This window comes from Oenanthe melanoleuca, chromosome 2 (assembly GCF_029582105.1).
Source record: "Oenanthe melanoleuca isolate GR-GAL-2019-014 chromosome 2, OMel1.0, whole genome shotgun sequence".
Lineage (NCBI taxonomy): Eukaryota > Metazoa > Chordata > Aves > Passeriformes > Muscicapidae > Oenanthe > Oenanthe melanoleuca.
Window position 1 is genome coordinate 130657677 of NC_079335.1, and position 19667 is coordinate 130677343.

The 19667-nt window shown below is 36.1% G+C and overlaps 1 protein-coding gene across 5 annotated transcripts in view; it reads left to right on the forward strand.

Annotated features, from left to right (window-relative positions):
* MLLT10 (MLLT10 histone lysine methyltransferase DOT1L cofactor) overlaps nt 1–19667 on the forward strand; it is a 122222-nt gene that overhangs the window by 78242 nt on the left and 24313 nt on the right. For all 5 annotated transcript variants that reach the window (XM_056484046.1, XM_056484045.1, XM_056484049.1 and 2 more), the window contains one exon: nt 9639–9817. In XM_056484046.1, coding sequence (XP_056340021.1) covers nt 9639–9817 — 179 coding nt within the window. The remainder of the gene's footprint in view (nt 1–9638; nt 9818–19667) is intronic.

Consider the following 19667-nt stretch of genomic DNA (forward strand, 5'->3'; position numbering starts at 1 on the left):
TGGAAAAGCCTGATTGAAGGTCTGCATATTCTATGGATTCGGTGAAATACAGGTCTGCAGTGCGTCAATTGTTCAGTACTTGAGTGAAAACTTTTGTAGATTGTCTGCAGGAGCCTGATAGGTCAATAGTTCCTCAGTTCTCTTTTTATGATCTTCTTGTATGTGTGAAGTAAAACGATAACAGTTTTATTCCAGTTCTGAGCTTCTTTTCTTTAATTTTGTGAATAGTGTTTTCTGGTCCTTCTTCTGTGCTCCATTCATAGGTGTGTTACAGTGGTGTCTACCTCAGGCATTCTCCCACTTCCCTTCCTGACTACTTAAATTACTACAAGTAATTCATGTGAAGGTAGCCTTGTTTTGTCCATTCTTTGTTCTGACAGCCTGATGCTGCTCATTTGTGTCACTGATAACAGAGCTATCAGTTTCAGAGGGAGCAATATTGAGTCTTTAATGTATCTGATGGCTGTTTCCTTTTAGTATTCAGCATCGGCTTTGTACCCCTGTTTCTGTATTCACTCGTAGCCAGTGGAAATGAAATATCTTATTAAATTAGAATTTGGTTTACTTTTTCAAGAGTATTGTTAGTTTGTAGGAAAAAATTATAGCTGTATTCACAAGTTACTGGAAGATTTAAAACTCTCTCATAAGGCTAATTTTGAAGATTTATCAGATTTATTTCTCAGTGTGATATTTAATTGGTATCAGGTGATCTGTTAATAAAAATTGGAAATTTTTATCCATTTGTGCCAGCCACAAATAGAAGTTTTCTTATTGCAGTGCATGTATGTTAGAAGAGTAGTGCTGTATGCATTGCTAATTGTATTGTCTTGAAATTCAGTGTATGCAAAAGAATTTAAATGTTTGAAACTGCTTGGTCAAGTTTTATGCATTTTAAGCTAGTAATCGTTATGGTTTTATAGAACTTTTGCTTTTCACACTGTCAGAGCCATGAATTACACCTGTTAGGCAGAAGTCTAGAGTGGTGGGTCTCTGAAATAATAAAAATTTCAATATTACATTAACTTTATGTTTCGTAGTTTACACGTGGTGAGAAATACTGAAATTTCTCTAGATTTACCTTGCTTTAGTAAAATAGGTTTAGCTTTTTTCTCTTTTGATATAGGGTTTCCCTCTCACTCTCCCAGGTATACAGTGCTCTGAACCAGCTTTGAGATGAAGGAAAGCAAGCTCACCATTTTTCTGAACAAAAATAAAACATCTGAAGGGTATCTGACAAAGTGTGCTGAATTTGGACTTGGTGAGTTTCTGCTGTTTTATAAGCAGAGCCCTTTTTGCTGTTTAATGTTGAAGAGGTATAGATTCACAAGAGGGTGCAGAATAGAAATAGATGGAATGCCATTTGTGACTTCTTTCCACATTGCACTTTTTATTTTTTAAACTAATGGCATGGATAGTTGGAAGGGCCTGTATTGCCAAACAGTAGTAATGCTTTATATAACTTACTGCTGTGGAGCAGCATAATAGTAGCTAAATGTTTGTTTTAGAATGGTGTTTGGACAGGATTTATCATCTAATTACCTTCTCTTGGGGTGGTTGGGTGGTGGTGATGTTTCATGATACCTTCTGAGGTTAAGTTGCTTACTTTTTCCCCCCAGTATTGCCTTTCTCTCCTTCCCTCCCCCCATCCTGGTATTGTAGGGCTCTTTTTTGTCAGAAACATGGATCTGGGTGAAATCAATGAGGGTAGGTAGAAATTTTGAAAACACAAATAGTGAGAAGAGATCTTGTCATGTGTGTTTATATAGGATGGAAAGGAAGTATTAAAACTTGAGATAAATATTTTAATACAAGAATATAATTTACTCCGACAGCATATTCAGATTATGTGTCAGGTAATGCTGAGGATTGTAAGTGTCACTGTCAGTAAGAGTTTTGATAGAATCCGTGTGAGGAGCTTCTTTTTTCATTGCACTGAGTTTAAGCCAGCTGCACATCAGCAATAAAGTACCAAAAAAAAAAAAAACCTGTGAGTTTCAGTTTGAGTGGAAACAAATACAAGTTTGGAACAGAGAGGTTTATTATTAATAGTTTTGCTATAAAGGTGGGCAAACCCTGCCAGCTGAAATTTGGTGCTGACAAACTCTGAAGGAGGAAAGATAATAGCTAAAATATTGAACTGGTTTGAAAGAATCTAGTCCTAAAGAAGAGGACTAGAAAATGGAGTCATGAAAGCTCTTCCATTAAGATGCCTGCCTGAAGAGAAAGGAGTCAAGATACTTGAAGGCAGACAGTGGAACACTGCAGTTTTCCCTTTAAGAGGCTTGGTATAGTCAGTGCTGTGTTTTGCAGTTGTATAGTCAACTTCTTATATCTTGCATGCTTTTTTCAAAGACTTTTTCTAAAAACCACAAAATTTGCAGTTGTATAGTCAACTTCTTATATCTTGCATGCTTTTTTCAAAGACTTTTTCTAAAAACCACAAAATTTGCAGTTGAGATGTAAAGTTGTCACTGCTGTTCACTGTGTGGTAACAATGTGTTTTGTCTTTCCAAGTCGTACTCTGGATCTTAACAGTCAAACTTTTTTGACTTGATGTTGTAGTCTCATCTCTTCTTCTATGGGTCTACCAGTGAAAAGGAGCAAGAGGGATATACATATCTGTATATGCATCTCAATGCATATAGAGCATACATATCTCTTGACAGTTTTAGTGCATACTTTAAAAAAGACTATGAGAAGCAATCACCTGATTACTTTGTTTGGGATAGTTGTAAATTGTAACATTTGTTTGTTGCCTTTCTGTGGTTGCTTCAGTTCTTGCTTGTTCTGTTTTCTGTCTGTTTTATTTCATACTCCTGTTGCTGTTTTTAGGTCCTTGTTATTGATTGTTCTGTCTCATGCTGATTTCTGAGTTGCAGTGAGGAGAGTCATAATACAGAACAGACATCCGTTGTGCCAGTCTCAGTGCTGTGATTGTTTTTAGAAGACAACATGTGTCCAAAGAAACTTCAGTTCTGTAGCCTTGGCCTCTCTGTCAATGCAGGCAAAATTCAGTATATATGGTATGATTTTTTTAACAATATAACCTAAACTAAACAGAATCTGTACTGAGCATGAATTAAAATTTTTAAATCTAGCCCAACTTGGGCAGAGTTTTTCAGTGTTGATAAAAAGGCATCTGCCTATATTGAAGCATGAAGCCAGTAGTGCTCAGCTAAACCATCTAAATTGATAAAAACGAAGAACAAGAGAAGGACAAATTAAAAAGTCAGCCTGAAGTAGTTCTGTTATGCACATTTTTAAGTACTGAGTAATTGCTGTTTGGTTGTCAGATATTGCAGTCTTCAGTGTAACTGTCTGATCATGAGGTTCTAGAACGCCACTTTAAAGCTGTAACTGTTGCTAATGACAACTGTTTGTAAGCCTTCAGAAATTTGAGCAACGACTGTCCCACCTTCCCTCCTGCTCCCTCCCCAGCCTCAGATCACTGGAATCCAAAAGGGAGAAACTCCCATAAAAGGTTATGCTCACAGTGAAGAGGAATCTAGTGGTTCCAGTAACTCAACATCCAGCACTGAGGTAGATTGCTGTCACAATGGTTTGAAGCTATGCTATGTTTTCAGAGATCTTAACCAAACACAGTAAGTTTTTTTGAAATCATTAAGAAATGTAGATTCCAATTCATGCTTCTGTTCATGAATACTCATTTAGTGAGCCTAAAACTGCTTTGGTTTTAGTTTATTGTATTTAAGGAACTTAGGCTTGTATGTATTGGCTCACTGTTACAAAAGTGAACATTTGAAATGTTGAACCTCAAAAAGTTAAAGGTCTTTATCAATTGTTCTTACGTATCTGTTAAACTGTTTCTTTTACAAAGATCTTTCTGTGCTGTGGCACACTTGAAGTACAGGTCTTTTTTGTGGTTATGAGCATATGTGTGTCAGTTATGATCACGGAGCTCTTTATCTTGATATCTTTTCTAGAAGAGTACTTGAAAACTTTCTGACTCATGGTAGAACAAGCATGAAATTCTTAACGTGTCCTATTTCATAAAGCTGAATTAATTGTGAAACATAGGCAGTTATAAAGCATTTCAAAGATTATTGTGAGAAGTCAGAACATCTGGAGGAAACAGGTGAAAGGAGTTTTGTCCCTGTGTCGGCCGTCTTCCACCCAAAAAAGACTGCACAGTTTAAATAAGGTGTAACTTTGCCATGAGATACGCTGTGAAAAGTTTCAGCTCTTCAGAAAAGATGGAAGATATTAATTGGGGCAAGGCTGGAAGCATATTTAAGGCTAATAATTACAAAGACCATTCCTCACACTCAAGATTCATACATTATAGATTTCTAGAGGCTGGGAGAACATTTGAGGAAAGTATTATTACATGCTTGCCCCTTTTTGTACTTTACCTTGTGTGACTGTTATTGTTCACTGTTAGAGATGGATATAGTGAGCTAGAAAAACAGTACAGTTCTCCCTGTCTTCCTAGTCTAGCATGTCATTCATCTCTCTCTTCATGTCACATTCACCTTTTCTCTTAGAGAGAAAATTCATCTTGGGTGGGCTGTGAAAATGTGGGTTTGAGGCCTTCTGCAGTGGAGGGCTGCAATGTAAGACTTGTATCAGCTTGGATTAATTCAAAGTGGGAACGTGACTGTTGGCATGAGTGGTCATCAATGAACATGGAATCAAGTGTAAAATCAAGTTCACTCTAGGAGCTGGTACTAGCTGAACACAGTCGACCATTTCAGTAGCACATGGATCTATTCTGATCCTTCACCCCTACCCTATTGTTGAACACATTTCTGATTGATTATAGATAGCTGTACAGTTGGTTTGACCATGGGGAGAGGAATAGACAGAAGAGATCACCTGAACATCTTTTGCTGGCTGAGCTGCCAAGGATTTGGAGTTAATTGTAATGGAGTTTGATAGCAGATTTCAGGTCTTTGCTGTATATGTAGGTGATATGATCATGGATTCACCATATGTGTGTCATATTGCCCATGCTGGCAATATGTTCCTCAGCTTTGTCAAGGTTCTTGTCAACTATTTTGTTCTTCAACTATAAATCCACTCTACAGAGTATTCTCAAAGGGAATATTTGTGGCAGTCTACCTTCTGTCAATAGGTATGAACCTGGAACAACTGTTTCAAAACAATTAGAAAACCAGTTTTGAAAACACTGAGTACACTTGTACTTTGTATCTTTCATTCTCCCCTCCACCCCAAGCAGGAAAATAGTGTGATTATTTGATTCTTAGATTTCAGATTTCTTCGTGAAGGAAACAGATTGGCCCTTGCATCCAAGCTCATTATCTCATAAATTTAAGTGGAATATTGTTGTTACCTTGGCAGTTTCAAGTGCAACTTTCTTCTCCTTTGACAACTGTCAAAAATAATCCGTTTTTATTTGCTTCTGTTTTGCATTAGATTCACTTCAGTTTATGATATTAAAAATAACATAGTGGGGTTCTTCCACTGTTAACATTGTACTGGAACAGAACATGTTCTTTCTTGTGTAATGAAACTTAATCAGTTTTCTGTGCGTGTTTAGTTGCTGATGAATGGACTGCTTCATGCCAAGGCACTTTTTCATTTTGCGCTGTGTCAGAAGTTGCCATGGTTTTAAGGCAGACTTTTTGAGCTTACCACATGAACTGAAAATGTGCTTGTAGCTTCAGTTTGTGTAAAGAAGTTCTTGTTCTTATAACTCAGGATTTCCTTCTATTACTGCGATTTCTACTATGAGTTCCCTTAAGGTTGTTGTCCCAGCTCCATGCCCATCTGTCCTCCCCTGAGTAGGAGGTTTTTGTAGTTCTGTGCAACTTCTGTGGGCCTACAAGTTTACATTTGAAAAATAGCTGCTTTGGCCATATTCTTCTTATTCCTGAAGTTTTGACAAAATGCTAAGATGAGCAACCTATGAAAAATATCTCAGATAGCTTTCTCTTTTCAGAATTGTGGTAATAGTTTTAAATTTCTGACCTACAGAAGAAAATGCAGCTTTAGGAAGACCATTTTATGAGCTTCCTAAGGAAGCAGTCTAGATGTTGTCTCTCTTGATTTCGGCTCACAGTAAGCTTTAAGTCTGCTGTCCAGTTTACAATAAAAAAAGTCTAAAACATATATTCCTGTAATAGGAACAGATGATGTATGGGTACAAAAATAACCAACCACTGCCTTTTTTTTTCTCTTGCTGAACTAGGCAGTCACCAGCATAAGAAGGGGATGTAAGAGAGCTGGATAATGGAGGGGCTGTAGTACTAGAAAATAAGAAGTGAGGATTTCATAGCTAAATACAGAAATTGTGGTGGGAAAACTTTGTGTATTGATGTCATCTGTGAGATGCAGCACTGTGGAAATGCAGGATTTAATCAGTTTTGTTACCTCCTCTGCTCATGAAACTACTTATTTTTGAGATTTTGAATAAAACCAGTAAAATCATTCTGTGTGCTACCTTGCTAGTTTTAATTTGAGGCTGTCTTGATTTTCACTATTCTTGAAGTGCTTTTATATTCTCTGTTACCGAATTTGTCATTGATGATGCATAAATAATGTGTTTTTTCCTAGTCTGCATTATCTGATATGTTCCCTCCTCTATATACTACATTTCTGTGCTAAGCAGGCAGTTATTTGTTGGCCAGAGACACTTTTAAATGTTTTTTTGCAGTTGCCGTTTTGTTAAGCCTTTCTAGCCAGCTGTGTAGGCTACATGTGCATTTTGTCTGTTAGAACCTCAAATCCATGTTCTGCAGCTGTGTTAGTGGTGTCATGCACAGTCAGACTTTACCTGAACAACATTGTGTCCATTTCCACCTGGGGCTGAAGAACTGTGCTCTGGTTAATGCTGAAGATTGTATTTGACCATGCTCTTTATGCTGCTGGCAAATTACACAATGCCATTCATCATAAGTACAGCTCTTTGGCTTTTCAGTAATATAGGAAGGACTTCAAGGTGGTTTGTTTGTTTTAAACATTAATGTAGTTTACAGAGATTTGCTCAGGTTTTTGTTGTCATTCCTTCCTGATCCAGAAAGTGATTTATCTCTCCCCAAACCCCATAGGACACCTTAGTATGTTAGAGACATTTCAGATGTGTACTGTCTTGGCTTTCTAACATGATACATACATAGTTTTTATACAGGTATTTTTGAAACAGTGTGAAAATCAGTGATTTTTTTGAATGTTCAGCATACAGTTCTTATTCGAATGCTGCATGGAGTAGTTGCATGACTAGTTTCAGAAAGTGCATGCACTTTGTGTTAAGTAAGGGGTTGCTAAATGGAAATACTTACCCCAAAAAAAGTGTGCTGATAGGTCATATTTGTCCTGTATTTTGCAGCAGCAACAAATAGTGGTTTTAATACTACTACAATTTTAATACTACTACAACAACTGGCTACAAATATTAGCATACCTCATTCCACTGGCAAACCAGTTTGCTGCTTTTCTTTCTTTTGAAACATTCTTTTGCCTGTGATTTTGTAACTATCTGCTTGTATTCCACAACTTTATTTTTAAGAGGAAGAATAAACCTTATCATTAAAATAGAAGCAGCAGAAGCTCTGCAGTTATTAAATATGTAAGATTTTTAAAAATTAAGAATAAAAAAAAATCTATAATAGCTTTAGAATGTTGGAGTTGTTTTCCCTTTCTGGCAAAATATCCTTCATTTTTAGTACTTGTCTCCCACCAAAAATTTTGTTTTCTCCTCTCATTGCTGTTGATGTTTTATGAGAGTGATAGGGTTTGTGGTGATGAGCTCTTATGGTTTGCTCACAGGTGTTGTGATATTTCATTATTTTTATTCTTAAAATTTATGGTTCCTGAAGCCTGATAATTCATGAGAACCTCATATTTTCAAGAAGGTTTGTATATTTAATTTTTTACTGCAATCAAAAAACAAAGGGTCAAATCTCATCCTTTTTATTAATATGAAATTGTTGATTAAAAGCAAATTTAAAAATCTTTTGAGGACTTGGGTTATATTTCAGTTTTTGTGGTTGTAGTTACGTTACATTTAAGAGTAGACTCAGTAGCTAGGCTGTTTGTTAATCATGGTCATTTTGGTGGTGTGTAGGGACAAATTAGAGCAGCATGCATAAAATGTGCTGTCCAGTTAAGTGGTCTAGCTAGGACTGGAAAAAGATCATAACAAAGTGAACACTTGAAGGATCTTAACTGCTAATAAGGCTGTAACTCTAGGTTTTGGGAATGGTGACCAAGAAAAAACCAAGGAGGGGGATTTATGATAAGTGGAAAAAGATATGAAGGTCAGTAGGAAAGCAGAACAGGTATGGAATTTCTCTATGATGAAGAGACTGGGGAGAAGATAAGTCACTAAGCTTGGTTAGGCAGGAAAAAATGTTGTTGCGAAGTGTCTTCAGCTGCTTTTTTGTATCTTCTTTCTCTAGTGGGTCTGGCTGATTTTCTCTTCCATTTTTCTTGACAGTTGATAGAGTCAGGGAATTTAAGATGCATCAGTGTTTGCATATTATGTGTGGGTTTGGATGGTGTTAGTCTCCCTTGACTGCCTGTGCTCAGAGGGATATCTGGGTGGCGAGTGGTGTTTTAACATTGCGTATCTTCTTATTGTCACTGCCTTCTTCAAATCATTATTTGTATGAGTGACAAACTAGCTCCACCCTTTGCCTTCTAACTGGCATTTCAGTTCTGTTGCTTTTTTTGATCTAACCATGTTCATTCTACTTCTGTTTACTCCCTGTGGCACTCTTCCTCTAACTGCAGTTCAGTGCTACCATGCTTGATATTCCTTGGCCAGCTGACAGCTCACTTATCTAATGCACGTGGAGCCTAACGGTTTCATAGACAGGTACTACTTCTTGTCCTGGGCTTCTGGTCAGTAGGGTTTTTTTTCCCAACCTCTATAATGAACTTTACCCTGCATGTAGATGAACAGAAGTAATGGCTTCACAGAGGGGTGTGAACTCTTCCTATTTAAATTGCTAACCTACAAGTCTGACTAATGTTAACGTGTTTAGTCGTTTATTTGTTGGCTGTTCTAGCAGAAATGTTAATCAAACATTTGTTTAGATCATGGATGGATTATAGTTCGTGAATAAATGAAATATCACCAGTTCTATTGGCAAATCTGAGTACCTTGTCCTCAGACTTGCTGTCAATATTTTTCTGAAAAAGCCCAAGCAATCCTTAGTTGCCAAAATTACAGTTTTGAACAAATGAATGTTGTTTAGTAATATTTATTTTAAAGTTAAAAAGTACTTTTTCCATTTGTATGGTGTGCGGTCAGTTATATAGCCCAATACTTCATTCTTTACTTAACAGTAATACATTGAAAGAACAAACTCTGATAGCAGACTCAGTTGAAGGCAGGCATTTTAGCCAGAAATTCTGCCACTGTTAATATTTGAGCAGTTTGTAATGCACATAAATATTTGATTTATCACACATGTTTTACAAAAACTTAAAAGTGAATCAATCTGTGTTCCCTGAACTGTAGAATGTTAAATGATGAGAGCATTTTATCAATCAGCATGGTTAGAATTTCTACACAGGAGCTTTCTGCATTACGTATTAAGTGATCTTGTTTGTCTTGATTAATTTTCTACTGCATATTTACATGGTTACTAGTAAACAGAGGGAGGGGGAGAGAGAGAGATGCATGTAATCGTTTTTGTAATTTTTTTCAGGTATTTTTAGCAGCAATGATGTAGCAGTATCATTTCCAAATGCAGTATCTGGCTCAGGATCTAGCACTCCCGTTTCCAGTTCTCATTTACCTCAGCAGGCTTCAGGCCACTTGCAGCAAGTGGGAGCTCTATCACCTTCAACTGCGCCTTCTATAACTACTGTTGTTGCTGCAACTCAGGTAAACTATCACAAGAGTTTTAAGACAAAAAACCATGTTACTGACCTGCTTAATTTCAATGTTAAAAGAAACCATAATTTGTTTGGAAAATAGGTTAATAAGCATTATATTTGCTGTGAAATGTTATAGTGGCTGGAAGTTCCCCATAGTATTACATAGTCTTAATTTGTAGAGCACATAGACTTTTTAAAATGTAGTCTGAGGAAGTGCTTATTAATAACAACTGTATTATGACTAGTAGCATAAATGCTGGTTGCAGTTCATCAGTGTTCTAACCAGTGTTTTATCAGAACATAGGATTTGAAAAAGTAAAATATGTAACATTTTCTGTGTTTATGCAAAAGTGATTGTATCAGTTAAAGAATGGTTTGTTTGAGAGATGTAACAAATGGACAGCTATGCTAGCTCTAGCAAAGAGATGGCCAAGGCTGACATCTTGGTAACAAATGAATGTTGATGTATATGTTACAGTTTTGTATTTGAAAAGTCATGCAAATGAAGATCCATAGTTCTTGTTTGATGGTGAAGGAATAAGGGAGGCACGGGAGAAGTGCAGGAGGGTGGCACAGTTGAAGTAATGAACCAGAAAAAATACTTTTATGATAGTGTTTTGTATGAATTTAAGTTGGACAAAATTACATTTATCAAGATAAGAGAGTATGAAGTTATAGTTGCAGAAGGTCACTGTGATTACTGTTGAAGTATGAAGGAATACTACAGTATACATGATGATTTTATGCTCCTTGTTTCTTGCATTTTTCATTTTGTGATGGGAATCTCTCTTCCAATGAACATGTCAATTATAAATCTTTTTGTGTGCTTATAAATAATGAACTTGTAATTTATCTACAGTGATCTAAGAAAGTAGATATAAACGTGAAAAAAATCAAGCTTAATGTGTGTGTGTGTGCATAAGCAGATGTGTATAGTGCATGGATAGCAGAAATGCTGTGTGAAGACCAACACAAATTACATTTCAATATCAATTTGTTCTTATAGGTGGCAGTTCATATTTTTACATCATTCTTCTGGACTGATTTGCTAGAGAAATAAGGTGTTTTCACCCAAAATTGAATGGTACCTCTTTTGCATAAATTGATAGAAACTACTTTAAAGAAATTAATTAAAATTGTGGTACTTTAAGTAGTTCTCCTCTTTTTTTTCATTTCCAGAGATCACTGCACACATTAACTCAGTGACAGCACTTTAATTGAACAGTTTGGAGTTCGGGGTAGGGGTTGTGTCATAGTTTAGTAGCAGGTTAAAAGTTTTTTAAAAAACCCAAATAAGTCAATACTCAGTTTTCACAGAGGGAAGGCTTGGCCTTTTGTACAGCTCAACGCATTCATAAATGGTCTGGGGAAAGGAGGAGCACACGCCAAGTTTGCTGATTATGCTGGGTTATGCAATGAGCCATGATGAGGATCAGCTGTCACAAACTGCTAAAAGACCTCACCAGCCTGTGTTGACAAGGTGGTAAGAGGGCAAATAAAACCAATGTTAAAGGAAAGGACAGTTTCTATTCACAACAGATATGGTACATGCCAAGAGAGGTACAAGAAGAGCCATGGTAGTGAACAATGGCAAAGAACATCTTTATAAGAAGTGAGTAAATAGTGAGGGACTCGTGGCCTCAAAAAGAGACACTGAGATGGGATAAGACAAAGGTCTGTAAAATCAATTGACATGGAAAAGTTAAATAAGCAGGAGTTGTGCACCATCACTTCTGTTTGTTAACCTCTGTCAGAAGATAAACAGATTGAAAAAGCAGTTGGACAAAACCCATATTTTATGAGTCAGGAAAAGAAATACCGTAGTATTTTTTTTCCCTCATGTTCTCACAAAAAAAGAGACATATACCCTAGGAGATGGACCTTCTCTTACTGTTTAGCTGAACTAGAGAGCCCTCCATAGGTTAACTGCTTAAAATTCCTGTCCTTCCTTTGCCTTTGTTTCTTGTGAGTTGCCTTAGGGGCATTTTTTTTTTTTTTTCTCATTGCCAAAGAAGCAAAGGAGTTGTGTATCTTGCCTCACTACCAAACTTGTTTTCAAGTGGTCGTATATTTACTTGTCAGGATCTTATTCACTACTATTTAGAGTCTTGGGTTTGAGATATACAAGGGGGATAGAAATTGTGAGTTTTGGTTGACAGCTGTAAAGGTGAGCTCCTGTATTTGAATTAACAAAGTCTCCAGTGCTTCAGTGAATCTTCTTTCAGTGCATAAGGTTCGTATTACCTTGGTCAGATTCAGTCAGGAGAGCCTAGTTTACCATGCAGTTGTTCTCCACTTGAAGCAACCCTTTATTTATTTGTTTGCTTGTTTGTTTGTTTGTTTATATATAATCTCTTCCCCCAATCACTTCCCATTTAGCATAAATGACTGATTGATTATATGTCAAGGGCTAGGGTTTAGCTACTTATTTCTGCAAAGTTCCACTCCAAAGAGTGCTGTCTGCTTACTGGGCTCTTGTGGATGTATTCTCAGTGTTTACCTACTTCCTGACCATGGAAGTCTTCAAACAAGAGTGTGCTAGTATGTTTCTTGTGTAGTGTTCTGATTAAAAGAAAACCATCATCCTGGGTTGTAAGCTGAGGTAAACTTGTACCTCTATAGCAGATAAAAAGTAATAGTTAAAAAATTAGGTTTTACTTAAACTATTAGTTAAGAGAGCAAGTGCGAGCGAATCTTGTGTGCTTACTTATTCGGTCATGTTAGCAGATATGCTATTGGAATAGTGCTAAAACTTGTAATTGCCTCCAAGATGTGCTGCTAAGGTGCATCCTGTAAGATTTCAGCTTGTTTTTTTAGATGTCTATTGGGCTTTTGTAGTTATGATTTTAGGAACATCATAAATTTATCAATTTTTAAAGGATTTTTTTGCATTTTTTTTTTAAAGGGTGTTAAGAAATTCTAAAGAGAATGTCTTAGGAAAAAATACGTTCCCAAAGAATTAGTCTCAGAATTAGCTGATATATTCTGATTAGAATGGCATGATAGGCATCTAATGCAGAAAATTATGTTCATAGCCTTGAAAAACTTGCAAACAGTTGAAAGTAACTGCCCTAAATTAGGTAATACTATTATTAAAAACTGGTATTAAATTATTAGTACTCAAAATGACAAAACTTCTATTATTTTTAATAACTTACTGGCCTGTTTAAAACTTTGATGATTAAAATCCCAAACTGCTTTTTTTTTTTTCTTCAACAACTAAGGAACACTGATTTTAAAGCTTAAAAAAACTCACAACTTGAAAATTCTGGGTTTTGAATTTTAGTTCTGTTGACTAGTATGATAATTTCCATACTGTGGTTTTATTTGTTTGTTTGTAAGACAAAAACAGTGTATGGACCTTGTTACAATCCCCTTTTCTGCCTAATTTTTTTTCTCTCATGACACTCATAATTCTTTTTCATAATTTTTGTTCCAAACTAATAAATCCAGAAGACTTTATGAAATTGTGTCCCATGCTATGCCATAATGGATTTGCTGGAAGTGCTGGTGTTTCTCACTAGGTGGGAACACAAATATTTTCTCCTGGTTTTCCATGCTCTTGACATGGTTGTGGTTACTGTCTATTTCATATGTAGCAGAAGATTGCTGTATCCCAAATTTGTGTCTTTTCTCTCAGAATTATGACTTTAACTTTCATATGGTTATTGATATGTGCTCTGTTATTGAGAAGAATCTCTTTCTTCCATTTGGATTTTGAATATGATATTAACTTTTCCCTTTTAAGCCAGGTCATGTGTTGCACCACTTGAATGTTGTGTGCTCAGTTTCTATCTCAAATATTTCGTAGTTCATAGTTATAGCTGTTCTGTAACAATTTGCTGTACTGCTCTTTTTGGTAAGTTATTCTTAATTATTTACATGTTTATAAAAAAGTGGTAATCTGGGTGCCTCAGCATCTCCTGGTCATGTACAGCAGGATTTGTTTTAATTCATTTGGTACTGTATAATTGAATGTTTGCTACTTTGGTTTGAGTTGAGATTAAAATTGCTTGAGCTGTGTGTTCTTTTTGATGACTTAAATTAGTGAAATTACCCTACTGGAGCTCTGTGGCCAATTGTTTCTGGTATCCCAGGTGCTGAATGCAGAATCAAACTGCAGAACTGGGAGTAAAGGTTTTAAGTGATTGTTCAAGTCATTGATTGTTAAAGCCATTCAATGGTTCAGTCTGTATTTCTTCAAGAAAAAAATGTATTTAAGTGTCTTGTAATCTCGTTTCAATTGTGCTTTTAGTAGGAGTGGAAATGACATGTAGTAGTTTGCTTAAATACACAGTCTATTACTTTAAAAATTTGTAGCTCATCAAATTTCTGGGGTTGGTATTGTATGATCCAGTAATGATCTTACTGGATGATCTTTACATTATAGTAATCTCAGTTCATTGAGACATTTTAAGATTTTATTCTTACTCTAAAAATTCAATATCAGATTTTCACTTTGTATTTGATTTTTTTTTTTCATTCTGTTGTGTGATGGTATCTCTGCTCTTGGTGGCTGTAATAAGTACATCTGTGAGGCAATTTCAAGCAATATGGCGCATGCTTGTTACTGACTTCTTCTACAGATACAATCCAGAAGATTTTCTTATGGTGGGATTTTTTTGCTGCTGCTAGATACTCTTTCTTTTCTAAGTATTTTTTTCCTCTGCAGCTTCTGTTTTATTTTCTTCCTAAATTCCCAGCTCTTGCTTTATGCACAGTGCTTCCTTTGCCACAGAGGCAGATAATGGAGAGAGGAAAGGACGAGAAATATCTGTAACAGCAGTTCTTGTGGCTTGCACCGAGACAGGGAAACTGTACAGTTGCTATTTGTTGTTCTTTACATCCAGGATTTATTTGTGATGGCATGATAGGTCCACTTCAGCATAGTGTAATGTATTACTACCTCCAGGATGCAGATGTGGTATTTGGGAAGGTAGGTGCTGCTGCTGTGTTGCAATTCTGAGTGAAGGAAGTTTGCTTTTTAGCACTTCCATTGTCCCTTCCAAAGTTCCTTTGGCTTTATTTCCATTAGGAACAGTACAAAAGCAGCAGGGTTTTCTTTAGCATCCATATAGAGGTAGTTATCTTCCTTTGTCTGATCGACTTCTAGAGGGAGATAAGGCTTATTTCTCACCCCCCCCCAGCAGATTTGGAGTTATTTGTTAACAATAGAGGAATGTGAAAGCTGAGGAGTCGAGTCCTGAGATCTTTTCTGAATGTAGGGCATGTGATGCTTCAGATGCCTCTGTCCTGTGGTTTTTATTTTCTCATTTTCTGAATTAATCTAGTCCCTAATTTTGGATCTCTGTATTCCCCTGCTCTTTCTCCAAATTACTAGTCTACACTATTTTTGGCTTCCTGTCTTAGTGGGTTTGTTCCTTGTCATAGTTTAAGTCTGCTCATCATTTTGCATGCTATCAAGGGAACTTTCTTGTCCTTTTTATTTTATATTCTGGCACTCATGGGAAAACAAATTAAAAGACAGGAAATAGGAACTCTATTCTTAGTTTTTGTTCCTTTCAACAGAGAAGTTAGGAAAAGTTTTGAGACCAATCTTACTTGTACATTTCCACAACAGGCATGGAATTATGAAGGAACTTAATAGTGCATCTTAAACAAGTAGATGTTCCTTTGCTGAAAATTCAAATTGAGAGGGGTTTTTGCAAGTCCGCAGGAGTGGGGTTTGGGCATTTTCATGGGACAGTAAAATGCACCTACCTGACTGATAATGCTTCCAAGTTTACAGTTGCAACCTCAAGTTAGGGATGCTGCATTCTTAAATTTACTATGGCCAAGGAACATACTTCTTTGTCCATTTTTGTTTCCCATTCTTGTTCAAGGAAACATTTCCTGTTTCCTGCTGGTTTCGATTTGTGGTTTTTAAAAATCAATATTCAGCACAAAGTAAATGTGAGGAAGGAAAGAAGGAAAGGCATCTGAAGTTTGCTAGAGCTGGGCAGACCTGCAGTCTTTTAAGGGATGGTTCTGAGACATCCCCCCTGTGGATACTCTAGAATATGGCAGGTCTATCAGCTATCAGTGTTTAATCAAATTTTATTTGGTGAGTAGAATAAATACATGGAAAAAAAAGCCAAGCTGCCCTCAGTTTTAGGATGTTAGGGTATGACAGATGTGACCTGAATTAGATGATTGGCTGCTTAAGTGAGTTTCTTGCTCAGCTCCTAAAGATGCATATCTCAACAGTATATAAGTTAAGAGTTGGTGTAAAACTCCTTTGGATCTCCTTTGGATCACCTTTGGATCAGAACATCTTAAAACTAGAGACTTTGACGTGACCTCAACAAACTTATTTAAACAATAATCTTTTTTTTTTGCAGTGCAGAGGAACTTAGCATAATTATATTGATCTGCATTAGACGTGTAATCGGAGATGATTTCCAGAACTTAAGAACTTTACTCTCTTTTTACATTTTTTTCAGGCCACTTTCTGAAGTCTGTTCCTTAACATAGAAATCATCGAGATACTGAATGCTGTAAGAGCTCTTAGGAAGTCCAGAGTGCAGATAGTATAGATTTCTCCTGCGTATTTGGTGGGTGCCTTGTGGTGAAACCTCTCACCTCTTAGTAATTAGTCATTAAGGTAAAGCGTAGACAGCAATTATGACAATATGTTAAAATATTGCTAAATTTCTCCAAAACAAGTAAGTTAGTTAATTTTTTGAGTTTGGTTTATACGTTGCCATGCAGAGTATGTTTTTGGTTTGGGGAGGGGGTGTTGTTTGGAGGCTTAGTGGTTTTTTTGGTGTTTTAGGTTTGGTTTTTTTGTTTGCATTACCTTTAATATGAGTGATAATTAAAAAGAGACTAATAAAACATCTGGAGATAATGATGTTGCATGGTTTAAGCAGCATGCTTCCAGGAAAAGGAAATTAGATCCTTACTGTGGTACTAGAATTGTCTAATCGATAGAAATGCTGGATACATGAAAACCAATTAACATATTTTATGTTACTATCAAAACACCTCTTGATGATAAAGTCTCTTGAAAGAGACTCCTGCCCACTGGGTGAAAGGTAAAAATATCAACATGGATCACAGGCTTTTTGGATGCTGAAATTATTTGGTTTTCCTTATCTTGTAACTTAACAAAAAGATACAAAAGGAAATCTCATCTAGAACAAAAATAAATCATTCTTAACAGAGTAGTTGCTCATCTCTAGGACTCTTTGCCACAAGAAATTGCTAGTGCTTCTTGGTTTGGAAAGTGTGCTAAATGCATCTTTCAGTATGTGGTAGACAGAGAGGTTTGATATTGTGGTGTAGGATGTCAGTGCAGAACAGAGACTTTTCTTCCAAACCTAGTAAATCATATTTGTGTCACAGTCACTTAAATTTCAGTCTTGCAAAATGAAAAATGTGAAAGAGCTGTACTTGTAAAAGTTTTTCCATCAAAATTGTCTTGTTTCTCACTTAAAAGCTGTTTTAATTTCTAGCTACTTCTGGGCAAAACGAGTAAAAATCTAATTTTCTTTTTGTGCACTCTGAGGATTTTTGGGGTGGGGGAGGAGGAGAGTAGCAAGGAGGAAGAATTTACAGCCAGAGGGAAAATTCCTTCCAACATGTGACTCAAGTAGAAGAACAAAGGAATCATAGTTGCAAATAATCTAGTATTTAGCCCAATGAAATTCTTGTTTTCCTCTTGCTTCAGAAAGCTTGTCTTCGTGTAGACTTGTGCAATATAGAGGTAGTCTGAAACGCAGTTGTGAGCTTTTGCACAGTGCCGCATGCTGAGACAACTGCATCAATGTTTCGCTCTAGCAATAAATGTTTTCTGCCTTCAAGCTGAAGCTTATTTAGCTTGGCTTATCTGGTGCTGCTGTAGCAACCATCAGTCTCCAGGCAACTGAGGCACATTGACCTCTTCGTTGAACTGAGTGTAGCACTACTTCAATTTAGCTGCCTGAGACAATAATAATGGTGTTGAATGTAAAAAAGTGTGAAATTTTCCAGTTTGTATGCAATGGAAATAATAAAACCGTTTAGATGAAACAATGTTTAGGTCTTACTTGAAAAAGATTTCAAGTATGCATGGTGTGTCTTTGTTGCAAGCTACGGAGTTGCTGAGGCGGTGGCCTTATAGGCCTTGTATAAATGTTGAGTATCTTGCAAGTGTTTTTGCACAGCTGCAATTCTGCTACTGAAGGTGTTTGTTTCATCACTTAAATAGCAAAGATTGTTGATATTTAGGTAGTTAAAAAGTCCTTGCTTATGAATAAGTAACTGATCCTTTATTATTATTCTTTTTGAAATTATGGATGATCTCAAAAGCAGTTACTTTTCTGTTAGATCTATTCGACATCTATTATTTGCCATTATTGCAAGTGTTTGGCTTTCTTTGGAATACTGGTATGAAGAAAAGAGATTCCTCTATGGGTGTACTGAGTTTGTTTCCTAATAAAGTCATTTTTTCTGCTAGTCAATATGAGAGTGAAATTGAGATTCCTCATATATAGATTAAAGTTCTTAAGTAGAACAGATTCTTGGGCAAGATACTGCTTCCATGTTCATGTAGAGCACATACAGTTTAAGTGCTGTGAAGACAGAGGTAGATGGAAACAGTAGAGCAATCAGCTTAAGGTGAAAGGGTTTTGTGTAGAAAGGATGGCTCTGTTTTCAGTTAGGTTTGTGGAGGAATCCCAGGGTCTTATCTCTACAAAGCCTCCTTTAAAAAACAAACCAAAACCTGCAACAAAACAAAACCCTCAAACAAAAAAACCCCAAAAAATCAAACCCAACCTAACAAAAAAGACGTCTTAATGAGGTAGCATTCTAGTAAGTTTTTTAAAGTCTCTTTTTCATGTCTGGTGTATAAATAAATAGATCTTAATTGGTTAAAAATTTATATAATATCTAGTTAGTTAATAGGAAAGAGAGGAGCAAAGTGGTAGTACAGTTGAGGTTATAGTGTTTTCACATTATTGGAAGATAGGCCTTCTATCCATGTGGTTTTTAATGACTTTATATGCCCTTGTTGCACACTGGGCAGAGGTATAAATTAGTTTCTGTAGGTGTGCCATTAATTTTTCATTTTGCCTTTCAAATCCCACTGTGTTTCTCAGTTGTATTCATTCGTGGCTTTCTTGGAAATACTTGACTGCTGGTGTTTGAAGGTTAGATGGTTTAATTTAATTGAAGGTTTTATTTGTATGTTGAATCAAAACAATTGGTTCTCAAAGACAGTATTTGATTATTAGCTTGTTCATAAGCTAGATTCTTCATTAAAGCTAGAAGTTCAAAGGATTTATTTTTGCTGCAGACAGACAAAGTACTAGTAATGTGAATAGTGTATCCATGGAATGGTGTCACAAATATAGTTTTCCTGATAGATTTAAATTATGACAATTTGTACACTTGTAAATAATGTTCTTTTTCTTCTTGAATGAAAAAGTTGCTTCTTCTAAGACATCATAAATCCTTTTTCTGATTTTATTTTAATGTTTCCAACCTCCTAATTATACTTTACAGGTAATTTTTTTATTTCAGCCAAGTGGTGAAAACATTTTTTGTGCAATTGGACCTTGATTATTATCTGTTTTAAAAAATCTCCAAACTTTAAGGGCTTCAGAGTGCTTGGATGATAATGGAGGCAGTATGGGAGGGCTATCTTTTCAATTTTAGTGTTGCTTTCATAGAATGAATGTGTAAAAGACTACTGTGGATGTTTAGGTTTGGTTTGCATTGGTGATAGCATTGTGATAGCAGGTGAGATGAGGTTTGGTGTAAAAATTCACTCTGATTCCAGTCGTCAGTAGTGCTGTAGTAGTGTTTTAGTCAAATGGTCAATATTGTTTGCTTTAAATTTGGTTATGTTCAACTTAAGAGAGCCAAAACAT